Source organism: Elephas maximus, chromosome 1 (assembly GCF_024166365.1).
Source record: "Elephas maximus indicus isolate mEleMax1 chromosome 1, mEleMax1 primary haplotype, whole genome shotgun sequence".
Classification (NCBI taxonomy): domain Eukaryota; kingdom Metazoa; phylum Chordata; class Mammalia; order Proboscidea; family Elephantidae; genus Elephas; species Elephas maximus.
In genome coordinates, this window is record NC_064819.1 from 9,502,681 (window position 1) to 9,528,158 (window position 25,478).

General features: G+C 42.9%; 1 protein-coding gene across 4 annotated transcripts in view; it reads left to right on the plus strand.

Moving 5' to 3' along the window:
- The first annotated feature begins 3,574 nt into the window (after positions 1-3,574).
- UPK1B (uroplakin 1B) overlaps positions 3,575-25,478 on the plus strand; it is a 46,037-nt gene continuing 24,133 nt past the window's right edge. For 2 of the 4 annotated variants that reach the window (XM_049877089.1, XM_049877117.1), the window contains exons 1-5: positions 3,575-3,681; positions 19,723-19,831; positions 20,813-21,013; positions 23,623-23,697; positions 24,713-24,835. In XM_049877089.1, the coding sequence (XP_049733046.1) occupies positions 19,763-19,831; positions 20,813-21,013; positions 23,623-23,697; positions 24,713-24,835 (468 nt within the window). In that variant the 5' untranslated portion in view covers positions 3,575-3,681; positions 19,723-19,762. The remainder of the gene's footprint in view (positions 3,682-19,722; positions 19,832-20,812; positions 21,014-23,622; positions 23,698-24,712; positions 24,836-25,478) is intronic. The other 2 variants (XM_049877098.1, XM_049877107.1) reach the window with 2 other exon arrangements.

The following is a 25,478-nucleotide window of genomic DNA, read 5'->3' on the forward strand; positions in this document are numbered from 1 at the left end:
CTGACACACATGGGGTTGCCATAAGTCTGAATCGGCTCGTCAGCAACTTTTTTTTTTTAATGTATTTTATGCCTGCAACAAGATGCATATACTTTTTTTTTTTCTGTTCCCAAGACAGTGTGTTGTTATTCAGAAGCGAGTGTTTTCAGATCCCTCTCTGGACAATAAAGTACTGAATTTGGAGTCAAATATATATATGTGTGTGTATTAATTGTTTGATGAGAAGCTAATTTTCTCTGTAAACCTTCATCTAAAGTACAAGAAAAAAAATCTTCTGCTTCCAATATCTAATAAAATAAACAAAAGCTTTAAAAAAATTAAAAATATATTTACCAGATAGCAAAATAAAAGAGGGCATTACCTATTTCAAAACTGGTGGCCAAGGAAAGAAAAAGAAGGGAGAAAAAAAAAAGAGAGAAACAGCTGTATTGCTAAAAAGACAAAAGCCTGGGATTCTTACTATTACCCTCAAATTCAGGAAGAAATTTATCTTTTTGAACTTCTAACCAGAGAGTAATGGAAATGAGTGAACAGGGAGACTAACCGCTGATGGAAACACAGTTTCAGAACTACTCAGAACTGAGGGCTGGATCCAAGCCCTGGAGCCATCTAGAGTAATTGGTCAGGCCAAGGTGGAAAAAATGGAATAGCGAGAGAAATAGGAGAAACTTGAACAGGATACGATGTTATGAAAGACAGGAGAGAGTATTACAAGAAGAATGGACTAATCCTGAGTAAAATGAAGACAAGTGTCCACTGGATTTGGAAAAATAGAGGTTGTTTGGTAACTTGACAAACTGAATAGAGTGGAGAGAATGGAGGCAAAATTGAGTCCAATAAATAAAAACCAGTTACTTAGGAAAAGTGTAATTCTTCCAAATACTGAGACCAGAGGTAACGTTTTTCCCCTGGGAACTCTTAGACCCAGCATGTAGGGTTGTGAAAAATATCCTCAACAATATCCTACACTAAACATAACACGTTTCACAGGGTTGCCCCTTAATATAGACATCAGAGATATTATAGAGGCTTTTCTTCATTGAATGAAAAATTTGGACCAAAAAAACCCTCTAAAATCTCTCCCAATGGTAAGAATATTAATACTGGGATGTCCCTTTCCTTGGAAAGGTCTAGACTTGCTCTAAGAAGTCATCTTGTGGTGGCCATAATTTAAAAGTATGAGCTGAGTTAAATATTTATCATCTGGTGTGGACCAGGAGCTGAAGGGGATGGGATAATGTCACTTAATGTCGAACAAAAGGATTGCTAAATAAAAAAGAGAACCCATTAAAAGTCAAAAAGTCTGAATTTATACATTCTAGGAAAATTTGCAAAGAGAGCCAAGGCCCGCTGGAAGAAAGGCAATTTTCAGAGGCACTAGAGAATTTTATGGACCTGGCATTTCAGGAATACATTTTGCAAGTTTGACTCAGTATAGAAGTTTGACTTAGTATGGAAGCAGAGCTCTGATTAGTGACTGGTCTAGTCTGCAAAGAGCATGGGTGCCCTGGCAGACTTACTTTTGAGGCAGTTTTGCAGAAAATGGCTTCTTATCCCAGGAACAATATTCTACTCTACTTATTTCATTAAGCAGTTAATAGAAAAAAAAATAAAATCAGCAATTTAGAAATTTAATACCATTTAAGAGGTTACGTTGATTGCCTAACTACACTCAAATAGTGTTGTCAAATAGTTAAGAGCGCAGGCTGTGAGGACAGGCTGACTGGAGTCCTTAACGCTAAAAGGCTCTATAACCGTGGACAACTTAACCTCTTCAACTTTCAGCTTTCTCATCTGTAAAATGGAGGACAGGGCTGTTGTGAAGAGTGAATTTGACAGTGACTTAGTGAGGTCCCTGGGTGGTACAAATCGCTTGCACTTGACTACTAACTTAAAGGTTGGCCACTTGAACCCACCCTGTGGCACCGTGGAAGAAAGGCCTAATGACTTGCTTCTATAAAGACTACAACCAAGAAACCCCCATGAAGCAGTTTTACTCCCTAACACATCGGGTCATCATGAGTCAGAATCACCCAGACAACAATGTATTGAGGACTTAGTAAGTACTGAAAATGTAGACATCATGCCTTGAGGAGCCAAAGGGTATTCCCGCCATTTTTCCTGAAATTGGTAACTAAAGCAAAAGGTGTTAAGTATCCCACATAAGAGGACTTCCAGATACGAGACCAGTGACTGTCCTGCCCAGTTTGCACTACAATTCCCTCCCTCCCTCCATTAAAAAAAAAAGTCAGTTTGAAGGGGTCTTTTTAGGGAGTGCAGTGCTTGTGAAGAGAAACATTCCACTGGTTCCCTGGCACTGAAGATGAGAGGGTGAAGCCCCACAGGAATGGAAAGCTTGAGGGTATGTACAAGACCAACATCTCTGAGCCCAGGTAGATACTCCCTTGGTCATCAGGCTTGTTAACTTGCCTTGAAACTACCATCAGCAGGTAATTACCTGAACCCTCTCTCTAAGCTTGAATTCCTCCCAATCTGTTTGTCTCCAGATCTCTTGACCCTCCCCCTTACTAATCTTTGGACCATCTACAGTGTGAGCATTACTTGGGTAATTACTATTCCTGTGAATACAGCCTATTCAAAATATAGAAACTGAAACTGGACAGAACCCTGTACAGCTAAGCTTATACCAGCACCACTACGAGCAGCCAGAACAATAGATAGGCATTTTAATACAATTTTATGTGTCAACTTGGCTACGCTATGATGTCCAGTTGTTTGGTCAAATACTAGCCTAGTTGCTGTAGTTACTTGTGATCAGATCAATTGGCCTTAAGTAAAGCAGTTTACCTTCCATAACGTGGGTGGGTCTCAACCAATCAGTTGACGACCTTACGAGCAAAAAAGGAGCTTCCCTTGAGAATGTTCTGTCTCCAAACTATAAATGACATTTTACCAGAACTCCCACTCTCTTCCCTTTGTCTGACCTACAGATCTGGGAACATAAGCCTGCAGGAGTCTCCAGCCTGTCGCCTGACCTCTGCATTTACTTAATCACCGGAGTCAGTTTTCTTGAAGTAAAGCAATCAATCTCTCTGTTTATATGTATACTTTTTTTTTTTTTTTTCCATTGCTGTTGGCTCAATTCCAATTCATGACAATCCCGGGGTTTTCACTGACCGGTTTTTCAGAAATATATCACCATGGTTTTCTCTCAAGGCACCTCTGGGTGGACTTGAACCATCAACCTTTTGGTTAGCAGCTGAGTGCATTTACATTTTGCACCTCCCAGGGACTCCACATCTGCATCACTAATTCAGGGACTCCACATCTGCGTCACTAATTCTGTTTCTCCAGGGACCTCTGACTAAGACAATACACAAAAGCAGAAATAAGGGTCAAAAAAAAAAATTTTTTTTTTCAAAGCACACGAATAAAAGCAAACTAAATACAAATAAAAACAAACAAGTGCTTTTACCTGAGTCACCACATTCCAAAGAAGCAGAAAGCCAGTGACTGAAAGGTTCCTGTTACTTTCGCCCTCCAATGAGGCAGGCACAGGCAGCACCAGGTTCAGCCCATGCGAGATGCCTCCCTCCCAATCACAGACCACCCTTCCCTGGTCTTAGAGCTCCAAAGAATCGCTGCAGGGTAGAAAAGCACCTCAGGCTCCTGCCGACTTCGGAGTGGGCCAGCGCGGCCAGAGGAGGCGGCCCGGGCTCCGTGAGTAGCCTGCGCTCTGCGGTGAAGCCCACTGCACGCTGAGTGGTTGGGGTGCTTTCCTGGGGGGAAGCCAGCGGCCTGACAGGGAAGGGGGAAGAACAGGCATTCCTGAGGAATGGAGCATGTCATTTTTTGTGATTTAGGATGTTGTGACTGCTTCATTCTCTTTTACTTTGAACTCTATAAATTGCTTTCTTAAAACCTTTGATATCATTGTCCTGTTCTCAGAACTCTGGTTAAATTTCTTTTGGGAATCCTGATTTCAACTTCAAACTTCTCACAGAAAGACCAAGAAAAATCCTAGGACCCTGGGAAGCTGATTAAATCTCAGTCACTTTTATAGTCCTCCCGTCCCCCCCACCAACAATTTCCTTTTGGAGTCAGAAAAGCAAAAGGAATTTTAAGGAAACCAAGTCATGTTCATTCTTAATAATCTGTCATTCGGGTAGAGAGAAAACTTCCCCGTCTTGTCAGAAATCGTTTGATCCTGCTAACTCATTACGTGATTTGTGAGACAATTTACTCACATTTCTTCTCCGCAAACAGTTATGCTTAATAAATGTGTCCATGAAATAAGTCAACAAATTAACTTTAACTATGCAGTGTTGTTTTTACATAATTTATTTTCACTTGTCACCAATTAGTGGATCCACCAGGATCCGGAGGTACTAAATATACAATTTTGTTCAAACAACATTTTTGCTTAAGATGCAAATTAAGTTTCAAGTAATGCTAGTACTATTTTTTCTTATATCAAGCTAAAACCTCACTTGTAATAACTAGTTTTAAAGATTTTTGTAATCTTGAATTTTTAATAATTTTTGAGTTTTTTAAAGACTTGACCTTTTCTTTAATGAGTTGAGTTGCTAAGTACAACAGGAAAGAACTCTCTTAGAATATATATATACGTACATATATTTATAACTTAGAATATATAAATATATATATTTCAGTTTTATATATATGTGAAGAAGGAGTTTTTATTTTGATTTCTCAATGAGGAGAAGAATTTCTTATTTTGCTTTCTGCTACAATAGGCTTAAAAATCAACTCACTTTCATAGACTTTTAGATCCAAAAGTAACCCTAAAACCAAAAAAACCTGTTGCCTTCGAGTCGATTCTGCCTCATACCGACTCTATAGGACAGAGTAGAACTGCCCCGCAGAGTTTCCAAGGAGCGCCTGGTGGATTTGAACTGCCAACCTTTTGGTTAAGCCATAGCACTCAACCACTATGCCTCTAGAGTTTCCGTAACCTTAGATACCATCTAATCAATAAAAACAAATGAAATCTCAGAACTTCTTTTCTGACCTCGCCTACTAAACCTTCTTAACCAAGGCAAACACCAAGCAACCCTAGAATGTGCTGTGCTCTGCTGCTGGAGTCGGAGTCTGATGACCAGGCAGGCTGCCCACAACCCTAAGAGGCCACCATTCCTTACCTGGGCCAGAGACCACACTCATGAGGTGGTTCCCTAAACTCAGTTTCCCCAATGATGCTCCATAGCATTCTTGCCCTGGCACTGGGCCATCCCGTCCTCTCCTGAGGTCCTTACTTGGCTGAGAGTGCCTGAGCCATTGCTTACATCTCAGCCGTGGACTTCAGGTGAGTGAAAGACTCAGATCCTCACAGGGAACATCGGGATCTAGGGAAGCACCGTCCAGTAGAACTTTCTGTGATGACGGAAATCTGTACAGCAGCCATAGCTACATGCGACTGTCAAGCACTTGAAATGTGGCCAGTGCAACTACAGAATTCGATTTTTCATTTTATTTCATTTAAATTTATTTGCATTTAAGTAGCCACATGCATTTGGTAGCTACCATATTGGTCAGCACAGGTCTAGAGCTTTAAAGTAAGAAAAACCGATGGGTGCTACAAGCTGTGGCTGTTATAACCGTGAGTATCATGGCCATGAGAACAAGTTCCTCTTTTCGTCATTACCAGGGACTCATCCTAACCAAAACTGAAGAACACCAGCAATCGTCCTGATCTAAAGTTTTCATACCCATCTCTACTTTCATCCCTAAATCACACAACTGTCTGCTCTTATCCTGGGTTGCAGGGCTGGGGCTAAGGCAACACCGTATTGTGTTTCTTGATTTCTTCCTCTTCTGCTCCTCCTTTTTTTTTTTTTTTTTCTTTGTCAATCTAAATTTCTCTAGCTTGAGCTAGAGTTTGAGGTGTGGTCTGTGTGTTCTTCTGGTGCAAAAAAAAAAAAAAACTTGGGCGAGGGAAAGAGGTAATGAACTTAAAAAATGATCTCATGCTTGGTGGGCGAGCCACACTCCTTTTTCTTCTGCTTTGAAAATTGGTTTGCTTAGAGAGCAATTGTTTTTAGTCCTAGTCAATGTGTCTGGAAACATCAACACTACAAATACGAATAACTTTTAGAAGAAAGTTATTCATATATTCTTTCCCAAGGGAAGGAAAAAAATAAACAAGAACTAAAGCTCTTGTCTTTTAAAAAATCTACACTCCTTGATGCAAAGGAACTCCCAGGGTGTTGAGCAATTTGAGTAAATCATCACTGTGCCTGGCCAGTACGTGGTTTTTCCATGGGGTGGGGCTCGCAGGGGCCTATTCCTTTCTGTGGAAAACATTTTGAGGTGAACTGCACACTTTGAGTCAATATTGTTTCTGAAGTGCAGAACCAGTACTCTGCCTTCTGCCTTCTACTGGTCCTACTTCTTTTAATCCACCTCATCCCATTTGTTTCCTTCTAGCTTGTCTAGGTAAAGAAATCTAGTACATAAGAGGGAAGCGCTGCTTTAGAATAACGCAGGAATGTTTCAAAAGACCACATAGAGTAAAACCTGTGAAAGCCGGAAGCTGTGTAAGGCAGAAACCTGTCAGAGAAGGAACTCAATATTTTCCACTAATAGAGATCGATAGAAAGTGGTAAGCTGTACATTGTCAAAGGCAGAAAACTTGCCCCCAGAAAAACAAGGCAGTCCTGTGGAGATCTGGCTCTCACAGGTTTCACTGTGTTTGAAACAACTCATACATACTGTGGACAAGGGAAAAAGAAGGAGGGGGACACACCATATCGTCAGGAGTCAGTCTCTATACACAAACAGGGACTGACCTGAGCACCCAAATCAAGAGTTAGAAGGTTTGTCTTTTTAGGCTCCACCTTCTCCTTGGGTCTCTTCCCCTCTCACAGCATGTCTCCTCTGCCCTTTTGATAATCCTATATGAGGAAGGGATCTGATAAAATCACCTGTAATGAGGTATTGATATTGATGGCTCATGAGACTCAATGTGCCTCTTTTATATGTATTTGCGTTTTAATAAAGGATTTGCATTTTAATAAGGGATTTCAGATATTAGGGTGTATAGTGAGGAAGACTTTGAATGGCAGGAGAGAGTGGAAGGCTTTCTCCCTGTCAGCTTTGTTAAGGTGACTCACCTTGTGGCTTAACTTGTAAGAAACAAGGTCAGGCCCAATGGCAAGACACTGGGAGTTTCTCTTAATTTTAAAGAAGTATAAAAAAGGTGGTATCTCCCTACCTTAAAAAGAATGGTTAAAGATGAACTCAATTTAAGACTGGCTTTTTTTTTTTTTTTAAGATTCAGGAGACCTGTACTTGGATTTTGACTCTGCTAATCAGTGATCTCGAACAAGTAACTTTGCTCCTTCTGAGCCTTAGTTTCCTCATCTGTACAATGAGGGGGTTGACTACAAAGCCTCTAAGTTTTCAGGTCAGGGAGAGCCGATATTCTATCATGCTGTGAATGGGCATATGGCCAATAACGGCCCTAGGATAATACCTTAAATTTTCCCTAATCGCTTACCTTCTTAGTAAGACAAACGAAAAATATCAGGAGTGTAGTCATTGACTTCTGGGTGTGTCACTCATCAATTCATTTGAAAGTTTATAATTTTGCATTTTAATGCAATTCTTTGTCAAATTGGCTTTTTAATGTATAGCAATCTATTCCTTCACGGGTTCAGAATAACTTGTTAAACAAATGGGTGAAGAAAAGAGGTAACAGAAAGTACCTTGCTAAATTGCTGTGGCAGAAGCTAGTAGGGGCAAAAAGCCACACATGCATACCTACCAAACAGGGCATGGTATGAGCACCCCCTGGAAAGCTACCTGTTAAGGATACAAAGAGGGAGGTAAGGAAGGACAGATAATTTTGGGCAAGGGTAGGTGGGGAAAGAGGAGGTTTTTCAGTTGGGTTCCAGAAGATGATAATTCAATAAGCAGAAAGAAGAGAAGGGGTTCTAAAAGGAGGAATAATCTGAGCACAACCTGCAGGCATGACCAGGACTCCAAAGGGAGCAATATAAGACAAGCAGGCAGGCCATTTGGAATCCGGTTGGGTACCATCTTGAATACAAGCTAAGGAATTTGTGCTTTGTCTCTTAGGTTGACCATCCTCTCTTCCACTGGTCTGGATAGAGAATGGAGTGGTTGGGTCTGGCCAAATATCATAGATCCAGGCAAAGAAAAGTTATTTCCCTGTCTCTAGGGACTAAAAAACCAAGAAATTCTAAATTCAAGTCCAATAGAATGGAATGAGAGCCAATCTGGATTTGAAGAGATTAGTCAGCTACAGAGAATGGGTGGATCCACCTGGCAAAACGAAAGAAGGAGCTGGTGTCTGAGCCTGCAGTTAGCAAGGTAGCTATTTAGGCCTCTCCTTTGAATTTAGGCTACAGGGACCTTTTGAAAGTTTTTAAGCAAAGGATTGACATATAATCAGAGATGTGTCTTAGGACAGTGAATCTCAAGATCGGTTAGGTAGCAGAGTATTTAGAACTCATGCTTATCTTTGTGAAACACTACCAAGTGTTGATACATTAAATTTAAAATAATTATGTAGATCATCTTGGCCCAAATTTATACTATAAGCTAGATTCTAGCATAGACGGATGGTAGCAGATACCAAAGATTTTTTTTTTAATTTTTTGAGAGGAAAATGCTTAAAATGGCATATTTGGATCATCAATTTTTCTTCAAATTACAAAATGACTGCAGTTATTAAATATTGGCACCAAAACATGTTGTCCCAGTAAATGGAACACCTGCGCTCTGTAGGGCCATGTGAGAACTTCTGCTTCAGGACGTTTACTCTGGAGACGCTGTGTTGTAGGGAACCAAGGAAACTGTGGAACCCGCTTCAAGCCAGAAGTCGGGGGCTGGCAGTGGGGGTCGGAAGGAAGGGGTGAAACAGTCACAAGAGACATCAGAAAATGACCATTTTTACTTCTGTTGAAAATATAAATCAATCTAAATCAGAGTGTTCTTTACAATACTTCCTTATCGGGCAGAGCAGAGACAAAACCCAAGAAGTTGTTAACTAAGACACAAGTACTACCAGGCCGTAAGGAGCACCAGTTTATATCACGTACGCAGAGGAATGCCCATTTTGTTCTCTCTCCATGCCTGTCCTCACTGAAAGATCAACAAATTCATAGTCTTTTTTTTTTTTTAATAACCACTGGTGTGAAACTTTTTCAAAGTTTTTTCTTTTTTTTAACCTAAATAAATTTAATTGATCCGCCCTTATGCATAGGCATTTATTAACCTTTAAAGAATGCTAAGAGATTAGCCAGTCTTGATTTTCTTTCTGGAACTCCTGCTGCCTTTTCTCTAAGTCTGCCAGGAACCCTAGAGACTCCTCCAATTTGTTCATCATGGAAGTGAACTCATTGGTTTAATTTGCCAGGAGCCCTTCCTAGAGTCTTCTAATGAATGGGGGTCTCTATGACACAGAGATTATGTAATGTCAACTTACACATTTTAACCAGGGTTTTCCAACTTCAACTTTCTTCTAACTTCTTGGGTAACTGCCTCTGGAGCTCAGTAATTTGCCTACATCTTTCTTTCCTTTCTGTTAGTTCTAGGATAGCGGTGTCCAGCCACTCTGGGAATGGCCTTGTGTGGTTTGGAGGTTTGGAGCTGGTGAGGGGAAGCTCTATGAGGCCCGGGCTTGAGCTCCCAACTCTTCTCTGAAAATGTGGCTATCATTAAAAAAAAAAGTTAAACCACTAGTTTTCAATGCCTTCACCATTCACTGATCTGCTAGCCTTGGCCTGTCTGCTTCTAGAAACTGGGGAGAAAGAAAAGAAATGAATATTGGTTGGGTAACTAATATCGTATTAGAACTTTACATATATTCTCATTGAATTTTTATAACCCTTGAAGTTAGGTATTATTATACCCAATTAAAGACAAAGCTCGATAAGATTAATTAACTTCCCAGGGTCACAAGACTGCTAAATGATGGAGCTAAAATTCAAATCAGGTCTGTCCAAAATCCATGCTTTCTTTACTTCATCGTACTCTGTCCTCTGTTTAACAATAAAGCCTTAGGTGAGGAATTAATTCATATATTCATTCGTTCACCTATCCTTTCATCTAGCAAATATTTATTGTCTATGATGTGTCAGACACTGCGCCTCTTTGGACTAGAAAGACAGATAAAACAGGGTCCCAAACCTCCCCTGCTTTGGAGGCTCTTGCAGTAAAGAGCAGGAAGCCCTTCCTAGGTTGATACCCTGGAAAGAGAGCAAAAGAGGAGCAGAGGAGAGTCCTCTCCAAGCAATTTCTGTGTCAGGAAGAAAGCAGCCCAGCACAGAGACTCCCAGGAGTCACCTCCGCAGCTGAGGCCTCCCAACTAGTCAAAGCCAGATAGATGAGGCCCAGTGGGATCTTAACTCTTCAGGAATGCTGAAGGAATGCACAGAGGGGCCTCTCCCATGTGGAGGTGCTGCTTGGTACCTGACTCAGGTCACATCCCAACCCTAACAGGGAAGCGATTTTTCTTCTCTCAAAGAGAATTTGTTTTTTTGTTTGTTTGTTTTTTGTTTTTTCCATGAATCCATTCACGAAAAGTAAAAAGGAGCACAAGCAGGTAGCTTTGTGTATGGCCTCCAGGCCTGCCCCTGGGCAGTGGGGTGAAAGGCAGTGGAGGGGAGACTGCTTCACCTCAACCTAGGAACTCTTGGCTGGGAGACCAAAAACAAAAACAAAACTAGTTGCCATCAAGTCGATTCCAACTCATACCAGTCACTGTTAAAATCTCCTTCCTTTGCCCCCCAAAACCAAACCAAACCCAGTGCCATGGAGTTGAGTTGATTCTGACTCATAGCAACCCTACAGGACAGAGTAGAACTGCCTCGTAGAGTTTCCAAGGAGCGCCTGGTGGATTTAAACTGCCCACCCCTTGGTTAAGAGCCGTACCACTTAACCACTACACCACCAGCGTTTCCTCCTTTGCCCCAGCCCTTCCTAAATATCTCCTGCTTATTATTAATACTTTCTTAAGTTTGCACACAGGCTTAGTGTTTGCCAACCACTTCTGCATATTTCATCTCATTTTTTTTGTAGTGATAAATGAGATAATTAACCAAATGGTATTTCACCCATCTTTAAACAAGGAAGTACACACCAGGAGAAACATTGCTCACGGTTACACAGTAAGGATGGAGCGAGACTGGGACTTGAACCCTGGCATTCTGATGCCAAGTCCAGCATGCTCACCATTACACCCAGCCACTGGACTGCACCCCGAGCCACCAAAACCTACGCATGGCTCCCTTGATATTTGTGGCTGTTCGGAGGAGGTAGCAAATGTTTTAGGTCCTCTAGACACCAACCTAATCTCAAATACAAACAGCCAAGGAGTGACTCTGAGATGCTAACTCTCACATTGGCTTGCACATTTGTACTTTCTACCTCCAAGGCCTTTTAATCCAGTCCAGAGGGGTGGATAAGAGAGAGCTGCAGGTTTGGGATATGTCTAGACAGGTTTTCTGGGAAAAGGGTATGAGAGAAGCCCTGGGCTTGGGAAAAATGTGCCAGTATTAGTGTAGTGACACCCACTAGGATGTCAAAACACAGATAATAACAAGTGTTGGCAAGCATGTAGAGAAATTGGAACGCTCATACACTGCAGGTGGGAATTTAAAATGATGCAGCTCCTTTGGGAAATAATCTGACAGTTTTTCAAAAAGTTAAGCATAGAGTTATTATACCAGACCAGCAATTCTACTCCCAGGTATGGAAATGGAATTCTACCCAAGGGAAATGGAAAAACACTTGTGCGTGAATGTTCATGGGAGCATTAGTCATAAAAGCCCAAAAAGGGAAACCACTGGAATATCCAATAACTTATGAAATGGACCAAGTATGGAACATCCATACAATGGAATATCATTTACTCATAAGCAGGAATGACGTACTGATATACATACTACCATGTGGATGAACCTGGAAGACATTACGCTAAGCGAAAGAAGCTAGACACAAAAAGGCCACGTATTTTATGATTTCATTTATACGAAATATCCAGAAAGGCAAATCCATAGAGACAGAAAGTAGATTAGGGACTTGGGGCAGGAGGAGAGTTGGTAAGTGACCGATTCAGAGTTTCTTTTTGGGGTGTTGAAAACATTCTGGAATTATAGATAGCGACCGATGATGGCCGTATAACATTGCGAATATAGTAAAAGCCTCTGAGTTGTACACTTCCAAATTTTTAAGTGGTAAGTTTTATGTTTTGTGAATTTTATCTCAGTTTTAAAAATTGAAGGAAAAAAAAAATGAGTGCCCCATGAGGGGTTAAGGAAACAAGCCTGGAGAAAGGAATCAAGAAAGGCCCGGTATTTCTGATCTGCGCAAAGTCAGTCTTCTGAGCAGGGAAAATGCTGTGCCTGGCCTCTCGGCTCTGAGGTTTGGCAGGAAGGGAGCCAGGTGTTTATTTGTCTACTACATGTATTAGATATGTGGCAGGACTTACGAATCTCAGAGCACTGAGGAAATGGCCTGGAGCCAGGCAGACCTGGGTTTGAACCCCAGCGTCTGTATTTTCTAGCAGTGTGGCCTTGAGCAAACCACCGAGGCCAAAGCTTTTGTTCAGGATCCCTTCAGCAACTTTTTGGACCAATGAAGCCTTCTCTTTGGTGGCCTATCTACCTCCTTCCTTTTTTCTCCTGGGCTCTACTTTTCTCCTTTATTCTACTGTGTACAATCCTTTTTGTTTTGAATCCATGTTGTTATATTCATACTTTAAACCCCTTGAAAGGAGAACCTGTCTTCTGTCGTTTAAGCCCAACTAAGATTAAAAAAAAAAAAAAACAAGATGGGAGTCCTGGTTGCTCAGTGGTTAGGTGCTATGGCTGCTAACCAAAAGGTCGGCAGTTCAAATCCACCAGCTGCTCCTTGGAAACCCTATAGGGCAGGTCTACTCTGTCCTATAAGGTTGCTGAGTCAGAATTAACTCTATGGCAACTGGTTTGGTTTTTTGGCTTAATCATCTCGCTAAGCCTCCTTTTCTTCACCTACAAAATGACAGGGAAACACATTCTCCCTGGATCCTCTAGAAGGAATGCAAACCTCCAACTTCTGGACTTTAGCCCTGTGAGACTCATTTCAGGCTTATGACTTCCAGAACTGTAAGACAATAAACATACACTGTTTTAAGCCTCTAAAATTGTAGTAATCCTTTTGTTATAGCGCAATAGGAAACTAATATAGACTTTGTTCTTAAAAAACAAAAAAACCTATCTGTAAGCGGATGACTATAAAGTGCCTAATTGTGTGTGCTGAGAACATCGTAAGCTCTCATTAACCGGCAGCTATCATCATTTTCTTGTTTTAGAGGGCAGGAGCGGCTTTCCAAGTCAGTATGTGTCATTGATGCTGAAGACCTGAGGGAGAAGAAAAGAAAGCATAGCAAAAAAGAGGAAAGTGTAGTGGCCAGCAAGTTCAGAATATCTGCCCAGTAATACACTCCTGCCTTCCGTAAACCAACCCTCAGCGGAGCTGGCTCGCTGCCATTTCCCACCATGTGCCTGCCTAGATTTCATCAATTCATGTTTTGCCTTTTGCTCAAGCCAAACTCCTATCTGCCTCCATTCCTTTCTCCCACTTCTGTCAGCATTTTTCCACCCTGTTTCTGACTGTTACACTTCTCCCACAAAGTATTTGCAGTTTTTGCCTTTTTATAACCCCATATGGCATAATCGTCTTTGGGAAAGTATGTATTTTATGGACCATAACTTGAGTCACTGAGGCTAAAGCTGATCCCTTCAGCAATTTTTTGGACCACTAAAGCCTTCTCCTTGGTGACCTATCTACGTCCTTCCTTTTTTCTCCAGGGCTCTACTTTTCTCCTTTATTCTACTGTGTACAATCATTTTTGTTTTGAATCCATGTTGTTAGAGTCATACTTTAAACCCCTTGAAAGAAGAACCTGTCTTCTTTCTGTCATTTAAGCCCAACTAATCACAAGATGGGAGCCCTGGTGGCTCAGTGGTTAAGAGCTAGGGCTGCTAACCAGAAGGTCGGCAGTTCAAATCCACCAGCTGCTCCTTGGAAACTCTATAGGGCAGGCCTACTCTGTCCTATCAGGTCGCTATGAGTCAGAATTAGCTCTCCAGGAGCTGGTTTGGTTTTTTTTGTTTAATCACCAGAGGAAGCCCTGGTGGCACAGTGGTTAAGCACTTTGGCTCCTAACCGGAAGGTCAGCGGTTGAACCCACCAGCTGCTCCTCAGGAGAAAGATGTGGAAGTCTGCTTCCATAAAAATTACAGCCTTGGAAACGCTAAGGCAGCAGTTTTACTCTGTCCTATAGGTCGCTATGAGTCATAATTGACTTGAGGGCAACAGGTTCTTTTTTTTTTCAAATCACCAGATAGGACGCTACCTGACGAATGGATACACAATCAGCAGTGACGGAAAAGGGTGCTAAATTTGACCTCTCTGGGTTTTTACACTTTACTTTCTATCCTTCTTTTGTCTGAACTTCTACCTGTCATGGTCTGTTCATGTGTGTGTCTAGTTTAGGTGATAGGAGCCATGTCTGGACACACCAGGCGTGAACTTCCCGATGTGACTGCTGCTGCTAGATGCATAAGGTTCTCCCGGGGGAGTTCACACATTGACTCCTCCGGGCATAACGGTTCCCCTCAGACTCCTGTGCAACAATCGCTGGAAAGACTAGGTGACCTATCTAAGCATGAAATGACATTTCTAAGCAAAAAGAAATAAACGGCATGTCTAAGCAGAAACTACACACAGGGATCTTTTAACAATGGCCCAGACTCTTCCATTCATTCCACAAACATCGATGGAGTGCCCACAATGTGCCAAATTCTCGGGCAAAAACTCCTTAAATTCCTACAGCTACCTAGGTGAACCGGTAAGGGAGAATATTTAGAGATGTTTGAGACTGTTTAGAAGGTTCTTCCCTCTCTCCTCCCCTCACCTCCACCCCTGCCCCCGTCTTTCCTTTTTAAGACATTTATTCCATTTTATAGCATGCTTATGGCTTTTTATGGTACTAAAACTAAAGAAACTTTTTTTTCAGCACATGACAATAGTTAAAAGTCGGCACTCATAGGTAAGTGGATTTTCAGAGTTGGTTGGACCTTAGAATGTATCCATCCTCAAATCACCTTTTTGACAAAAATAAAACCTATTAAAAACCTATGCATTACTTTATTAATATTTTTTAGTTAAAGTTCACCTTATTCTTTCACTTTTTTTATTTTAATTGTGCTTTAGGTGAAGGTTTACAGCTCAAGTTAATTTCTTATATAAAAATTTATACACATATTGTTATGTGTCACTAGTTGCAGTCCCTATAATGTGACAACACACTCCCCCTTTCCACCCCGGGTTTCCCATGTCCATCGAACCGCTTTCTGTCCCTTTCTGCCTTCTCATCCTGCCTCCGGACAGGAGGTACCCTGGAAGGTTCTTAATACTTCCATTAGAATATAATGATGAAGTTAAAATGTAAGGAGGCCTGCCTGAGTCTAATAGAAGGCTTGTCTCCCACTGACGCCTTGCACAAGCTGGGACTTCAGTCAAACTGGCTGATTTGATGTCTCCTGGGCACTCCGCTCTTTTCTTCTTTACTCCCCGACTTTCCCCTTCCCTTTCCATGGAACGTCACCCACCCCCACCTTCCACCCATCCACACGTAGCTCTGCTTAACTTACCAAAACCATACACATCCAACCTTGACGACATTACACTGAGTGAAGTCAGTCAGCCACAAAGGATAGACATGCTGTGAGCCCACTTATATGAAACATCTAGAACAGACACCAAAGTTTATTAGTGGTTACCAAAGATGGGAAGGAAGGAGGGAGAAAGGAAAACAGGGCTTAGGGGATACAGCTTCTGTTAAAGGTGATGGAAAAACTCAGGGATGGTTATGGTGATGTTCAACAACATAATGAACATAATTAATATCAATGGACTGTACACGCGAGCATTGCAGAAATGGCAAATGTTTTGTTATCTACATATATACCACAATAAAAAAAAATCCAATGTTAAAAAAAAAAAATGCTTTAGTAGACAAGAACTATTTTAGGCGAAGGGAAAGACAACACATAATACAGGAGAGGTCAGCACAACTGGACTAAACTAAAAGCAAAGAAGTTTCCTGAATAAACTGAATGCTTCGAAGGCCAGCGTAGCAGGGGTGGGGGTTTGGGGACCATGATTTTAGGGGACATCTAAGTCAATTGTCATAATAAAATCTGTTAAGAAAACATTCTGCATCCCACTTTGGGGAGTGGCGTCTGGGGTCTTAAATGCTAGTAAGTGGCCATCTAAGATATATCAATTGGTCTTGACCCACCTAGAGCAAAGGAGAATGAAGAACACCAAAGACACAAAGTCATTATGACCCCAAGAGACAGAAACGGCCACATAAACTAGAGACTACATCAGCCTGAGACCAGAAGAACTAGATGGTGCCCAGCTACAACTGATGACTGGCCTCACAGGGACACAACAGAGAATCCCTGAGGGAGCAAGAGAGCAGTGGGATACAGACCTCAAATTCTTCTAAAAGACCAGACTTAATGGTCTGACTGAGACTAGAAGGACCCTGGAGGTCATGGTCACCAGACCTTCTGTTAGCCCAAGACAGAAAGCATTCTCAAAGCCAACTTTTCAGACAGGATTGGACTGGACTATAGGTTACAAAATGATACTGGTGAGGAGTGAGCTTCTTGGATCAAGTAGATACATGAGACTATGCGGGCACCTCCTGTCTGGAGGGGAGATGAGAAGGCAGAGGGGGTCAGAAGCTCAGTGAATGGACACAAAAATAGAGAGTGGAGAGGAGTGTGCTGTCTCATTAGGAGGAGAGCAACTAGGACTATATAGCAAGGTGTATATAAATTTTTATATGAGAGACTGACTTGATTTGTAAACTTTCACTGAAAGCACAATAAAAATTTATTTTAAAAAGCTTTAAAATGTAAGGAAAAAAAATCCATACACATCCTTCAAGGCTTACTTCTTCCCTCAAGAAAACTCCTACCATACTTGAGGTCTTACTACATGTATTATAACTATTTGGGAACATACCTTAGCTTTCCTATTAAAGTATAAAATCCTAGAATATAACAATTTCCCTTACATATATTTGTATTCCACACACACAAGCTGTACCACTGAATACATTTTGATTTGGACATGAATGCATGAATGAATGAATGAGAAATGTGGTAGCTTTTCTCAAGGTTTTTCAAGTACAGAAGCCAAAGAGATTGACCCACACACTCATTCTTCTGTTCCTCCCAGAGAATTGTCCAGAGAGTGAGAGGCCTACATTCTGCTGGGCATGGCACTGAGCCTCGTGAATAATTTTTGGGAGCCACTTTTTGGGGGAAAGTGCTTGGGCTCTGTATATTAATCTTTTGTATTCTGCATCTGGTAATTCCAGGAATACACCTTCATCCAGAAGATTCCTTGATTCTTTGTTTTGAGAGCTTGTTAAAGTGATCATGGTCTGCTTCTTTATGTGATTTCATATTGACTGTTATCTCCGAGCCATCTATTAGTTATTGTATTAGTTTATTTTATGTTTGCTTACTGTTTCCTAGCTTCTTGCTTTGTTTTGTTTTGATATGCCCAAATAGGCTGCTTGAGTGAGCTAGCTTGATTATTTTCACCCTTGAAGCTCTAACGTCCTATCACCAGATGACTAGAGCTGTTACCAGGTATATGAGCCTAGGAGTCCATTCACTTTTCTTGTATAGATTCAGCTCAAGTGTCCAGGTAGTTGATCGTCAAGTGTGTGGTACAGGCTCTGTCCTTCAGTCTTAGGGGGGCATGGGTGATTGGTGTAGGTACAGGTATCTGGTTGCAGCAAGGGTCACGCCCTGAACAAGGCAGGGGCCGACAACCATCCTGAGTGTCTGTGAGGAAAGCATGTCCCTGTTTCCTAGAACACGCAGGCAGGTGGGTTCTGCAGCTGGACCATAAGTACCTAATGCTTTTGGTTGTAAGGACTGGAAGGTACCCCTTATCCTTGAACCCCTGTCACAGGTGGCTAGGTGACATGAGTGGAGCCACCAGTCCTTAGGCCCCTGATGTGGGTAGGTGAGGACCCTGTTTAATAGGCAAAGCGGTGTCAAACATCAAACACTCACCTCTCCACCGCACAGCTGAAACAGTTGCAGTATGCCAACAAGGGCCTAGTTTCCTGAAATGGGCCTACACAGGTCCATGCAGGGGTAATAGGTATTTGAAGTCCACAGACCATTTGTGCCTGGACAGGAGCTGCTTCTGTCCTGAGCTCCCCAGCTCAGTAGCGCTGGCAGATTATCTTTTCCCCAAATTGTGAATTTATTGCTTCTCCAAAGCAAGAGAATGGCTCAGGGCTCATAGCAGGACCTATCTCAGGCCCAGGGAAATCCATAGCCAATGAAGCTGGCTTAGGGGCTGGGGGAGCGGTAAAATAAATGCAAGTACTTAGCTTTTGTCGAGAGCACTGTTATTCTCTGGTTCTGGAGGTGTGAGTAGGCTGTGCAGCTCAATGTCTCTCCCTGAGGAAACCGTGTCCAGAAAGCTACCACCAGCCGCACTGCCATTGCTCCAGGGAATGGTGCCTGAGGGTTCCCAGTGATTCAGGTCCGGCAACTCCTCGCCGTTTCTGAGCTGTCTCTCCTAACCCCTGCCGCTCAGTCCATTTTCTAAATTTACCTTTGATATTCAGGGCTCCTAGCTTGTCATATATATAATCATTTCACTTGTTTTTTCGGGTCTTTGTTGTAAGAGGGATCGCTGGGAGCATCTGACTACTCCGCCATCTTGGCCCCACCTCAGTGCTTGGTTCCTTGCCCAACTCTGCCACTTACTGGTGGTATGACCCTGAGCAACTTCTTTTAGCAATCTAAGCTCTAATTTCATCTGCAAAATGAAGACTCCTTATTTCTTTTTCTACCTAATTGGGTTATTATGAGAATGAAATGTGTGTACGTAAAGTACCTAGCAGAGTGAGACATATGAGGAACTAAAGCTAGCCCCTCTTTTCTCTCCTCGCCTCCTCTTACGTGACAGTGCACTTTTTATTTACCAACTATTTTTTGGAAGGAGTCCCTGGGTGGTGCAAACAGTTATCACGCTGTTAACAGAAAGATTAGAAGTTCAAGTCCACCCAGAGGCACCTCGTAAGAAAGCCCTGGTGACCTACTTGTGAAAATTCAGCCATTTGAAGCTCAGCTCTACTCTGATACACATGGGGTTGCCATGAGTCAAAATCAATTCAACAACAACTGGTTATTTTTTGAAAATAGCAAAATATTCAGAAAATAATGCTTTCTAATAGCAGCCCACAGTCCACATGAGAACCAACCGCCAGTGCTGACCAATGTTTATACTTTGGGTTTCGGTGTGGGGTGACCGAGGATGGTAAGGGGCCCTCGATAAAGTTCATAGCTCCACTGTGCTTCAGCCCTGCCCAGTCATCACTACCTCAAGCCTGTTTTTTAGGCCCTTGAATAAAAGTTGTTGACCTTGCGAGGCCTCAACACATCACTCAGAGGTATACAATTTATACACTCATGCCTTAAAGAACTCCTGAAAGGCACCGGACGGACTCTAGCAGGCTTTATTTTGACTGAGATTAGTAACCAGGTTTCCTTCATTGTTAATAATTTCATGATTTCGGTTTGGATGCTTTGGAATGGAAGAAGGCACTGTACAACGGCATGATTTAGTCAGTTCTGGAAACTGAAGCAACCATCGTCACCCACTCTTATTAAATTACAGTGTTCTCCACTGTGTCTTCAGCTTGTGAGAAACCCTGAAGATGGCCAAAGACAACTCTACCGTTCGTTGCTTCCAGGGCGTGCTGATTTTTGGAATCGTGATCATTGGTGTAAGTAATGAGTATTTTTCAAGAGCTTCTTCTTTTCCTGTAATCAAGACTTTAGATTAATCCAAAGTGGGAGTTTAAAGGAAAATAATGATATAATTACTGGTTCCCTGCATTTTTTCTTCACTTTAAGAAATACATTAATTAAATACACTAGTTAGAATTTAGCTATATAAATAATTATATATAACTACGTAATACATCAAAAGACGGTGGCTGAAAAAAAATAGGTATTTCCCTGCTAACATCAAAATGCAAGAGTCTAAAAGAAGCCATTGTCCACCACAGTTTGTGTCCAAACACGCACACTTTGGTGTCTCTTTCCTGTATCAGCTTAGTCTGGCTTCCATGGAACTCTGTTGTTAAGGTTGCAGGCGGCAGAGGTCTGCATCTCCTTGGCCTCGTTATACAGAAGGGCGCACCAGGAAGTGAGAGTGGCTCAGAGGCCAGACGGTGACAGCACGGTGGGGTGGGAAGAGCACTTGCTGAGGAGTCAGGAGATCTGGTTCTTGGCCCCACACTGCCTCTAGCTCCCACTGTGACTCTGGACGGGGCCAAGATTTCTCATCTATAAGATACAGAGGGTGGGAAAAATAACCACCCTGGTTCCTTCTAGCTTGAACATTCAATGGTTCTCTGGCACTGATAAAGACAACCAGAACCAGTTCACATGTCACAATCCAGGAATTTGGGCTATGGGGCAGTAGGCACAGGTAGGGGGATTACCTTTAGAAAAAAATTGGTTTGAACGGTTCATGTCCCAAGGACAGGATGGTCTGATATTGTCTGGGTCTTTCCCCAAATAACAATAAGGCAGCATGACACCGGGAAAGATCTATTCAGTTAGTAGAATGGAAGTAGCTGTTTGAGACCTGGCATTGAGGGGTTGGCCTATGCAGGAGAGGGAGTTAGACTCTCTTACCCACCCTGCCTCCCCACCCCCTTTACCACGCAGCCAGACTGACAGACCCACTCTGCCCCCAGATGTGCGGCATCGCCTTGATGGCGGAGTGCATCTTCTTTGTATCTGACCAGCACAGCCTCTACCCGCTACTTGAAGCCACCAACAATGATGACATCTATGGGGCTGCCTGGATTGGCATGTTTGTGGGCATCTGCCTCTTTTGCCTGTCCATTCTGGGCATTGTAGGCATCATGAAGTCCAACAGGAAAATTCTGCTGGCGGTAAGACCTTAAGACCCTTTGCAGTTGTCTTCCTGACCAATTCTAGCTGACCGTTTCTCCTTCACTGAACACAATGCTTTGGCTTTCAGGGGGCTAGGTAGCAACAGAGTGCAGGGTAATGGGTAAGGAGCAGGGGAAAACTCTGCAGAGAGAGGGGGCAAGGATGCCCTCGACTATTGCGGGTCCAGAAGATTCCAACACAGAGAATTCAAAGGGAATGACCCTGTTAAGAATTTCCCAAACTGTACTTCTCGAACTGGTATACACATGTGCCTGACAGGTAGAGATGGTGCGCTAGGAGCTACATAGGCCAAAGGAGAGATGGTGAAAACTTGTTTATAAGATTTTTTTTCTAATTGATCACCCGAATTTCTCTTGGTGGTAGTGGTGTTACTTGTCATCTAGTCAGCTCTGACTCATGGTACCCTATATACAACAGTACAAAATATTGCTGGTCATGTACCATCCTCACAATCATTGGTATGTTTGAGTCCCTTGTGTGGCCACTGGGTGTTTGAGTGCCTTCCACCCTACTATCTCATCTTTCAGCACCATGTCAGACAATATTCTGTGGTGATCCATAAAAATTTTATTGGCTAATTTCCACTGAGTAGATCACCAGGGTTTTAGATTACCAGGTCTTTTCTTCCTAGTCTGTCTTAGTCTAGAAGCGTCACTGAAACCTGTCCACCGTGGATGACCCTGCTTGTATTTGCAATACCAATGGCATAGCTTCCAGCATTACAACAATGCACAAGCCACCACGGTATGATAAACTGACAGGTGATAAGTAGTTTAAAATGTTATTTTAATATTAATTGGGCATTGATATATTAGGATATAAATGGCAAAGTATGTGTGCATTTTTAAGATAAAGCATGAGCCCTTTCAGTGATTTTTGCTCTAGGCCAATGATCTTGTGCGATGGCCTGCTCTACACATTGGCTCTGCTCTTCAGGGACCCTTAGGTAGAAAACCTTGGAAGCACCACCGTGGAGGATAGCTCCAGCTCTCACCTGCCTGTGGAGCTTCTGACTTTCTGCACCCACAGACAGGCTTCTGTACCAAACCACAGACAGCAAGATCATGTCCTGCCCTTCCAGATGAAAGCAAGTTTGCAGCCAGCGAAGCTGAAAAACCTCCGTGTGGGGCCTAGATGGCCACTCCCAGGCCCTGTGCTCAGAACAGCAGTTTCTCCCACAGTCCCAAGAAACTAGACTACATCTCACCCCCACTCCCCACCCCGTGAAAGGACTGTCCCACCCCAGTGCTGTAGGACCTGAGTCCCACCTTTAAAGAGCAAGTCCAGCAACTTAAGGTGCTTGTCGGTTTACCTTTACCTTTGTCCTGGTACCCCGGGAATGCAGAACACTTACATTCTCTGGCTCCTCAGTATGAGTTCATTAACCAACTGCTTTTAAGTGGAAAAGCACCCATTTTTGGAGAGTGGGGAAAGAAATGCAGTGAAAAGGAGAGGAGAGGCAGGGGTCCCTAAAGACAACCTTCATTTGCACCCCAGTCCCACTTTGGGCCAGTCAGGTGTGCTTGATCTAGCCAGAACTGAGCAGCTGGGGGCCTATCCCCCATCATGCTCTGCAGAGAGCAGGGACAGTGCACCCTCCTCCCGGCACCCTTGCCAGAGTGTCTCTAAGGGGCTTCAGCAAGGCTGTTGACAAGGAACAAGGCAACATCTCATACAGGGTAAAGAGTGCTATTATGGGACTCTGGAGACACTCCTGCTCTTACCACCCCAGCGAAAGCCTTTTTCAGGGCAGCAGAGGGTCCTGCACAGAGACGCCCAGGGGAGGAAAACAGTTTCCCCTGCCCTCGCTGCCGACAGGGACGGTAGTGCTCCTCCCCCAGAAGGACCAAAGGGCCAAAACCATATGTGCACAGCTGGGGAAGGCAAATACAGGACTGTAAAATATTTTCCAGCCAGGAAGTGGAGCAGTGTTGTGTGGAAGGATGTGTGCACACGTGCCCACATACACACACACACACACATGCACACAGACACACACGCACACACAGTGAGTTCTACTTCACTCACTGATCCAGGGGAACTGTGTGGAGTGGGGTTAAGTGTGTGAGAAGAATCTGAGTGAACAGCTGTGTGCTGAAGGCTGTCTGTTCCTCTCTGATGACACTGGACTGCTTGTTAGGAGGAAAATGGATATTAAAACACCATCCAACTCATCTTTTTCTGACCTCTGTAGTTCTAAATTTTCAGAAAGCCGTAAAGAAGATTTCCCCCGATTAGAAGGGAGTTCTGAGGCTCTACGCTTACACACATCAGTTCACTCTCCTGTTTTTCCCAGTTAAAATAGAAATTCAGGACACTAGACTGAGGACGCTCTGTATTCAATGGTCATTCGTTCTCTGGGGAAATGGAGAGACTCGAGCTGATTAGCACCTAGCACCAAGCCTTACTCAAAGCAACTGATCAGTGAGGATTGGTTGAATAACTGCATGAATGATTGGTGATTATATTTAATGATAGTTATATGTATCACCACATGCTGAAAAAAAGTCATAATCATTGGGGGGCGGAGGTGGAGTCCCTCTTTGAGGGTAAATGCAATTCTTCTTCTCACTTGTTTCCCTTCCAGTACTTCATTCTGATGTTTATAGCATACGGCTTTGAGGTGGCGTCTTGTATCACAGCGGCAACACAACGAGACTTCGTAAGTATATTCTCAAAACCCACAGGGCAGAATTGTTAACACACGTCATCATCACCATAGTAATACAATAGCTGACATATAGTAAACTCTTACTACGTATCAGGCGGGAGCCCTCCTGGTACAGTGGTTAAAAGCTCAGCTGCTAACCAAAAGGTCAGCTGTTCGAATCCACCAGCCGCTCCTTAGAAACCCCGCTCTGTCCTATAGGGTTCTATGAGGTCGGAATCGACTCCATGGCAACAGTGGTTACACAGTTGGTTGCTAACTAGAAGGTCAGTGATTTAAACCCACCAGCCGCTCTGTGAGAGAAAGATATAGCAGCCGGCTCCCTGAAAAATTTACAGGCTTGGAAACCCTGTGGGGCAGTTCTACTCTGTCCTAAAGGGTCACTAAGAGTCGGAATTGATTCAGTGGAGATGGATTTGGTTTGGTTTATGTGTCAGGCACTCTAATTTGCATATTAATAATATGCATAATTTCATTTAATCCTCATAGTAACCCTATGAAATAGGTATTACCACTATTGTCATTTTACAGATGAAAAACACTGAGACTTAAAAAGGTAAAGTAACTTGTTCAAAGTTACACAGCTGGTAAGTGAAAAAGAGCAAGGATTCTGAGCTCAGGCAGCCTGAATTCCAGGGCCCAAGCTTGTAAACCCCATGCTCTTCACTAGTCACCATGGCCACCTGCCTTCCAGTGGGATGATCAATATTCCATCATATCTAAGACTTACTCCCAATTCGGCATCCTTCTTCTCTCCTTTTCTCCATTTCTGTAGCCTCCACTACCCTACAATACCTATCCATCACAAGTCTCACTCACAGGGCTTGTCCCTGAATTGGGACTTTGCCAGCCAGAACCCATCTCCACGCCTACTTGGAGCCTCTGAGCACAGAGTTGCTCCCCACAGCAGACAATATTCAATGTCCAAGAAACAGGCTGAGAAAACTACTTCCCTCCCTGGGGATTGATGTGCTAACTCTCCCTTTTGTGTTGCCTCCTCCTACTGTAGTTCACAACCAACCTCTTCCTGAAGCAGATGCTGGAGAGGTACCAGAACAACAGCCCTCCAAACAATGATGACAAGTGGAAAAACAATGGAGTCACCAAAACCTGGGACAGGCTCATGCTTCAGGTAAAGCCTCATAGCCTTGGGGAGATGCCATTTTGTTTCTAAACCAGAGACCAGGGGTATATGGTTGGGAGTGAAGTCCACATATGAGAACCACAGACTTCAAGGGAGTTGCCTCCAGGAGTCTTGTATAGGTAAATTCATCTAGTCCTCGGTTCATTGGCAGGAGGAAGTATTCACATGATTAAAACCCCTAGATTTATATTTTATTTCAAGCCATGGTGTTGATTAGCTTCCATTTATATGGATAATGACACTGTAAAGAATTTAGACTAATCACACCTTCTGCCTCTTAGATAGAGTTCAAGTTCATTTACATAGAAAGAGAAATGCTGCCTCTCCTCCTCGCCCTCCACAGTGAATTCCTGTGACAATTGCTGTCTGTTTTCCATATCTGGTAACTGTCCACACCTCCCATGGTCTAGGACAGCTGAGTACACTAAGCTTCGACTTGATTTGATCACCCAGTTTTCTCTGACTGGCAATCATACCTTCTATCCAAGTTTACTTCAAGTACCATCAAAAGTCCAAGTCTTTTAGAGTATCCCTCATCACCCCCACATTGCCCTATGTATATAAATTCTTACCTTGCATTTCCCTAAATATCCTCTAATCTGACCCAGCTTTCACACTGACCCCTGGTCCC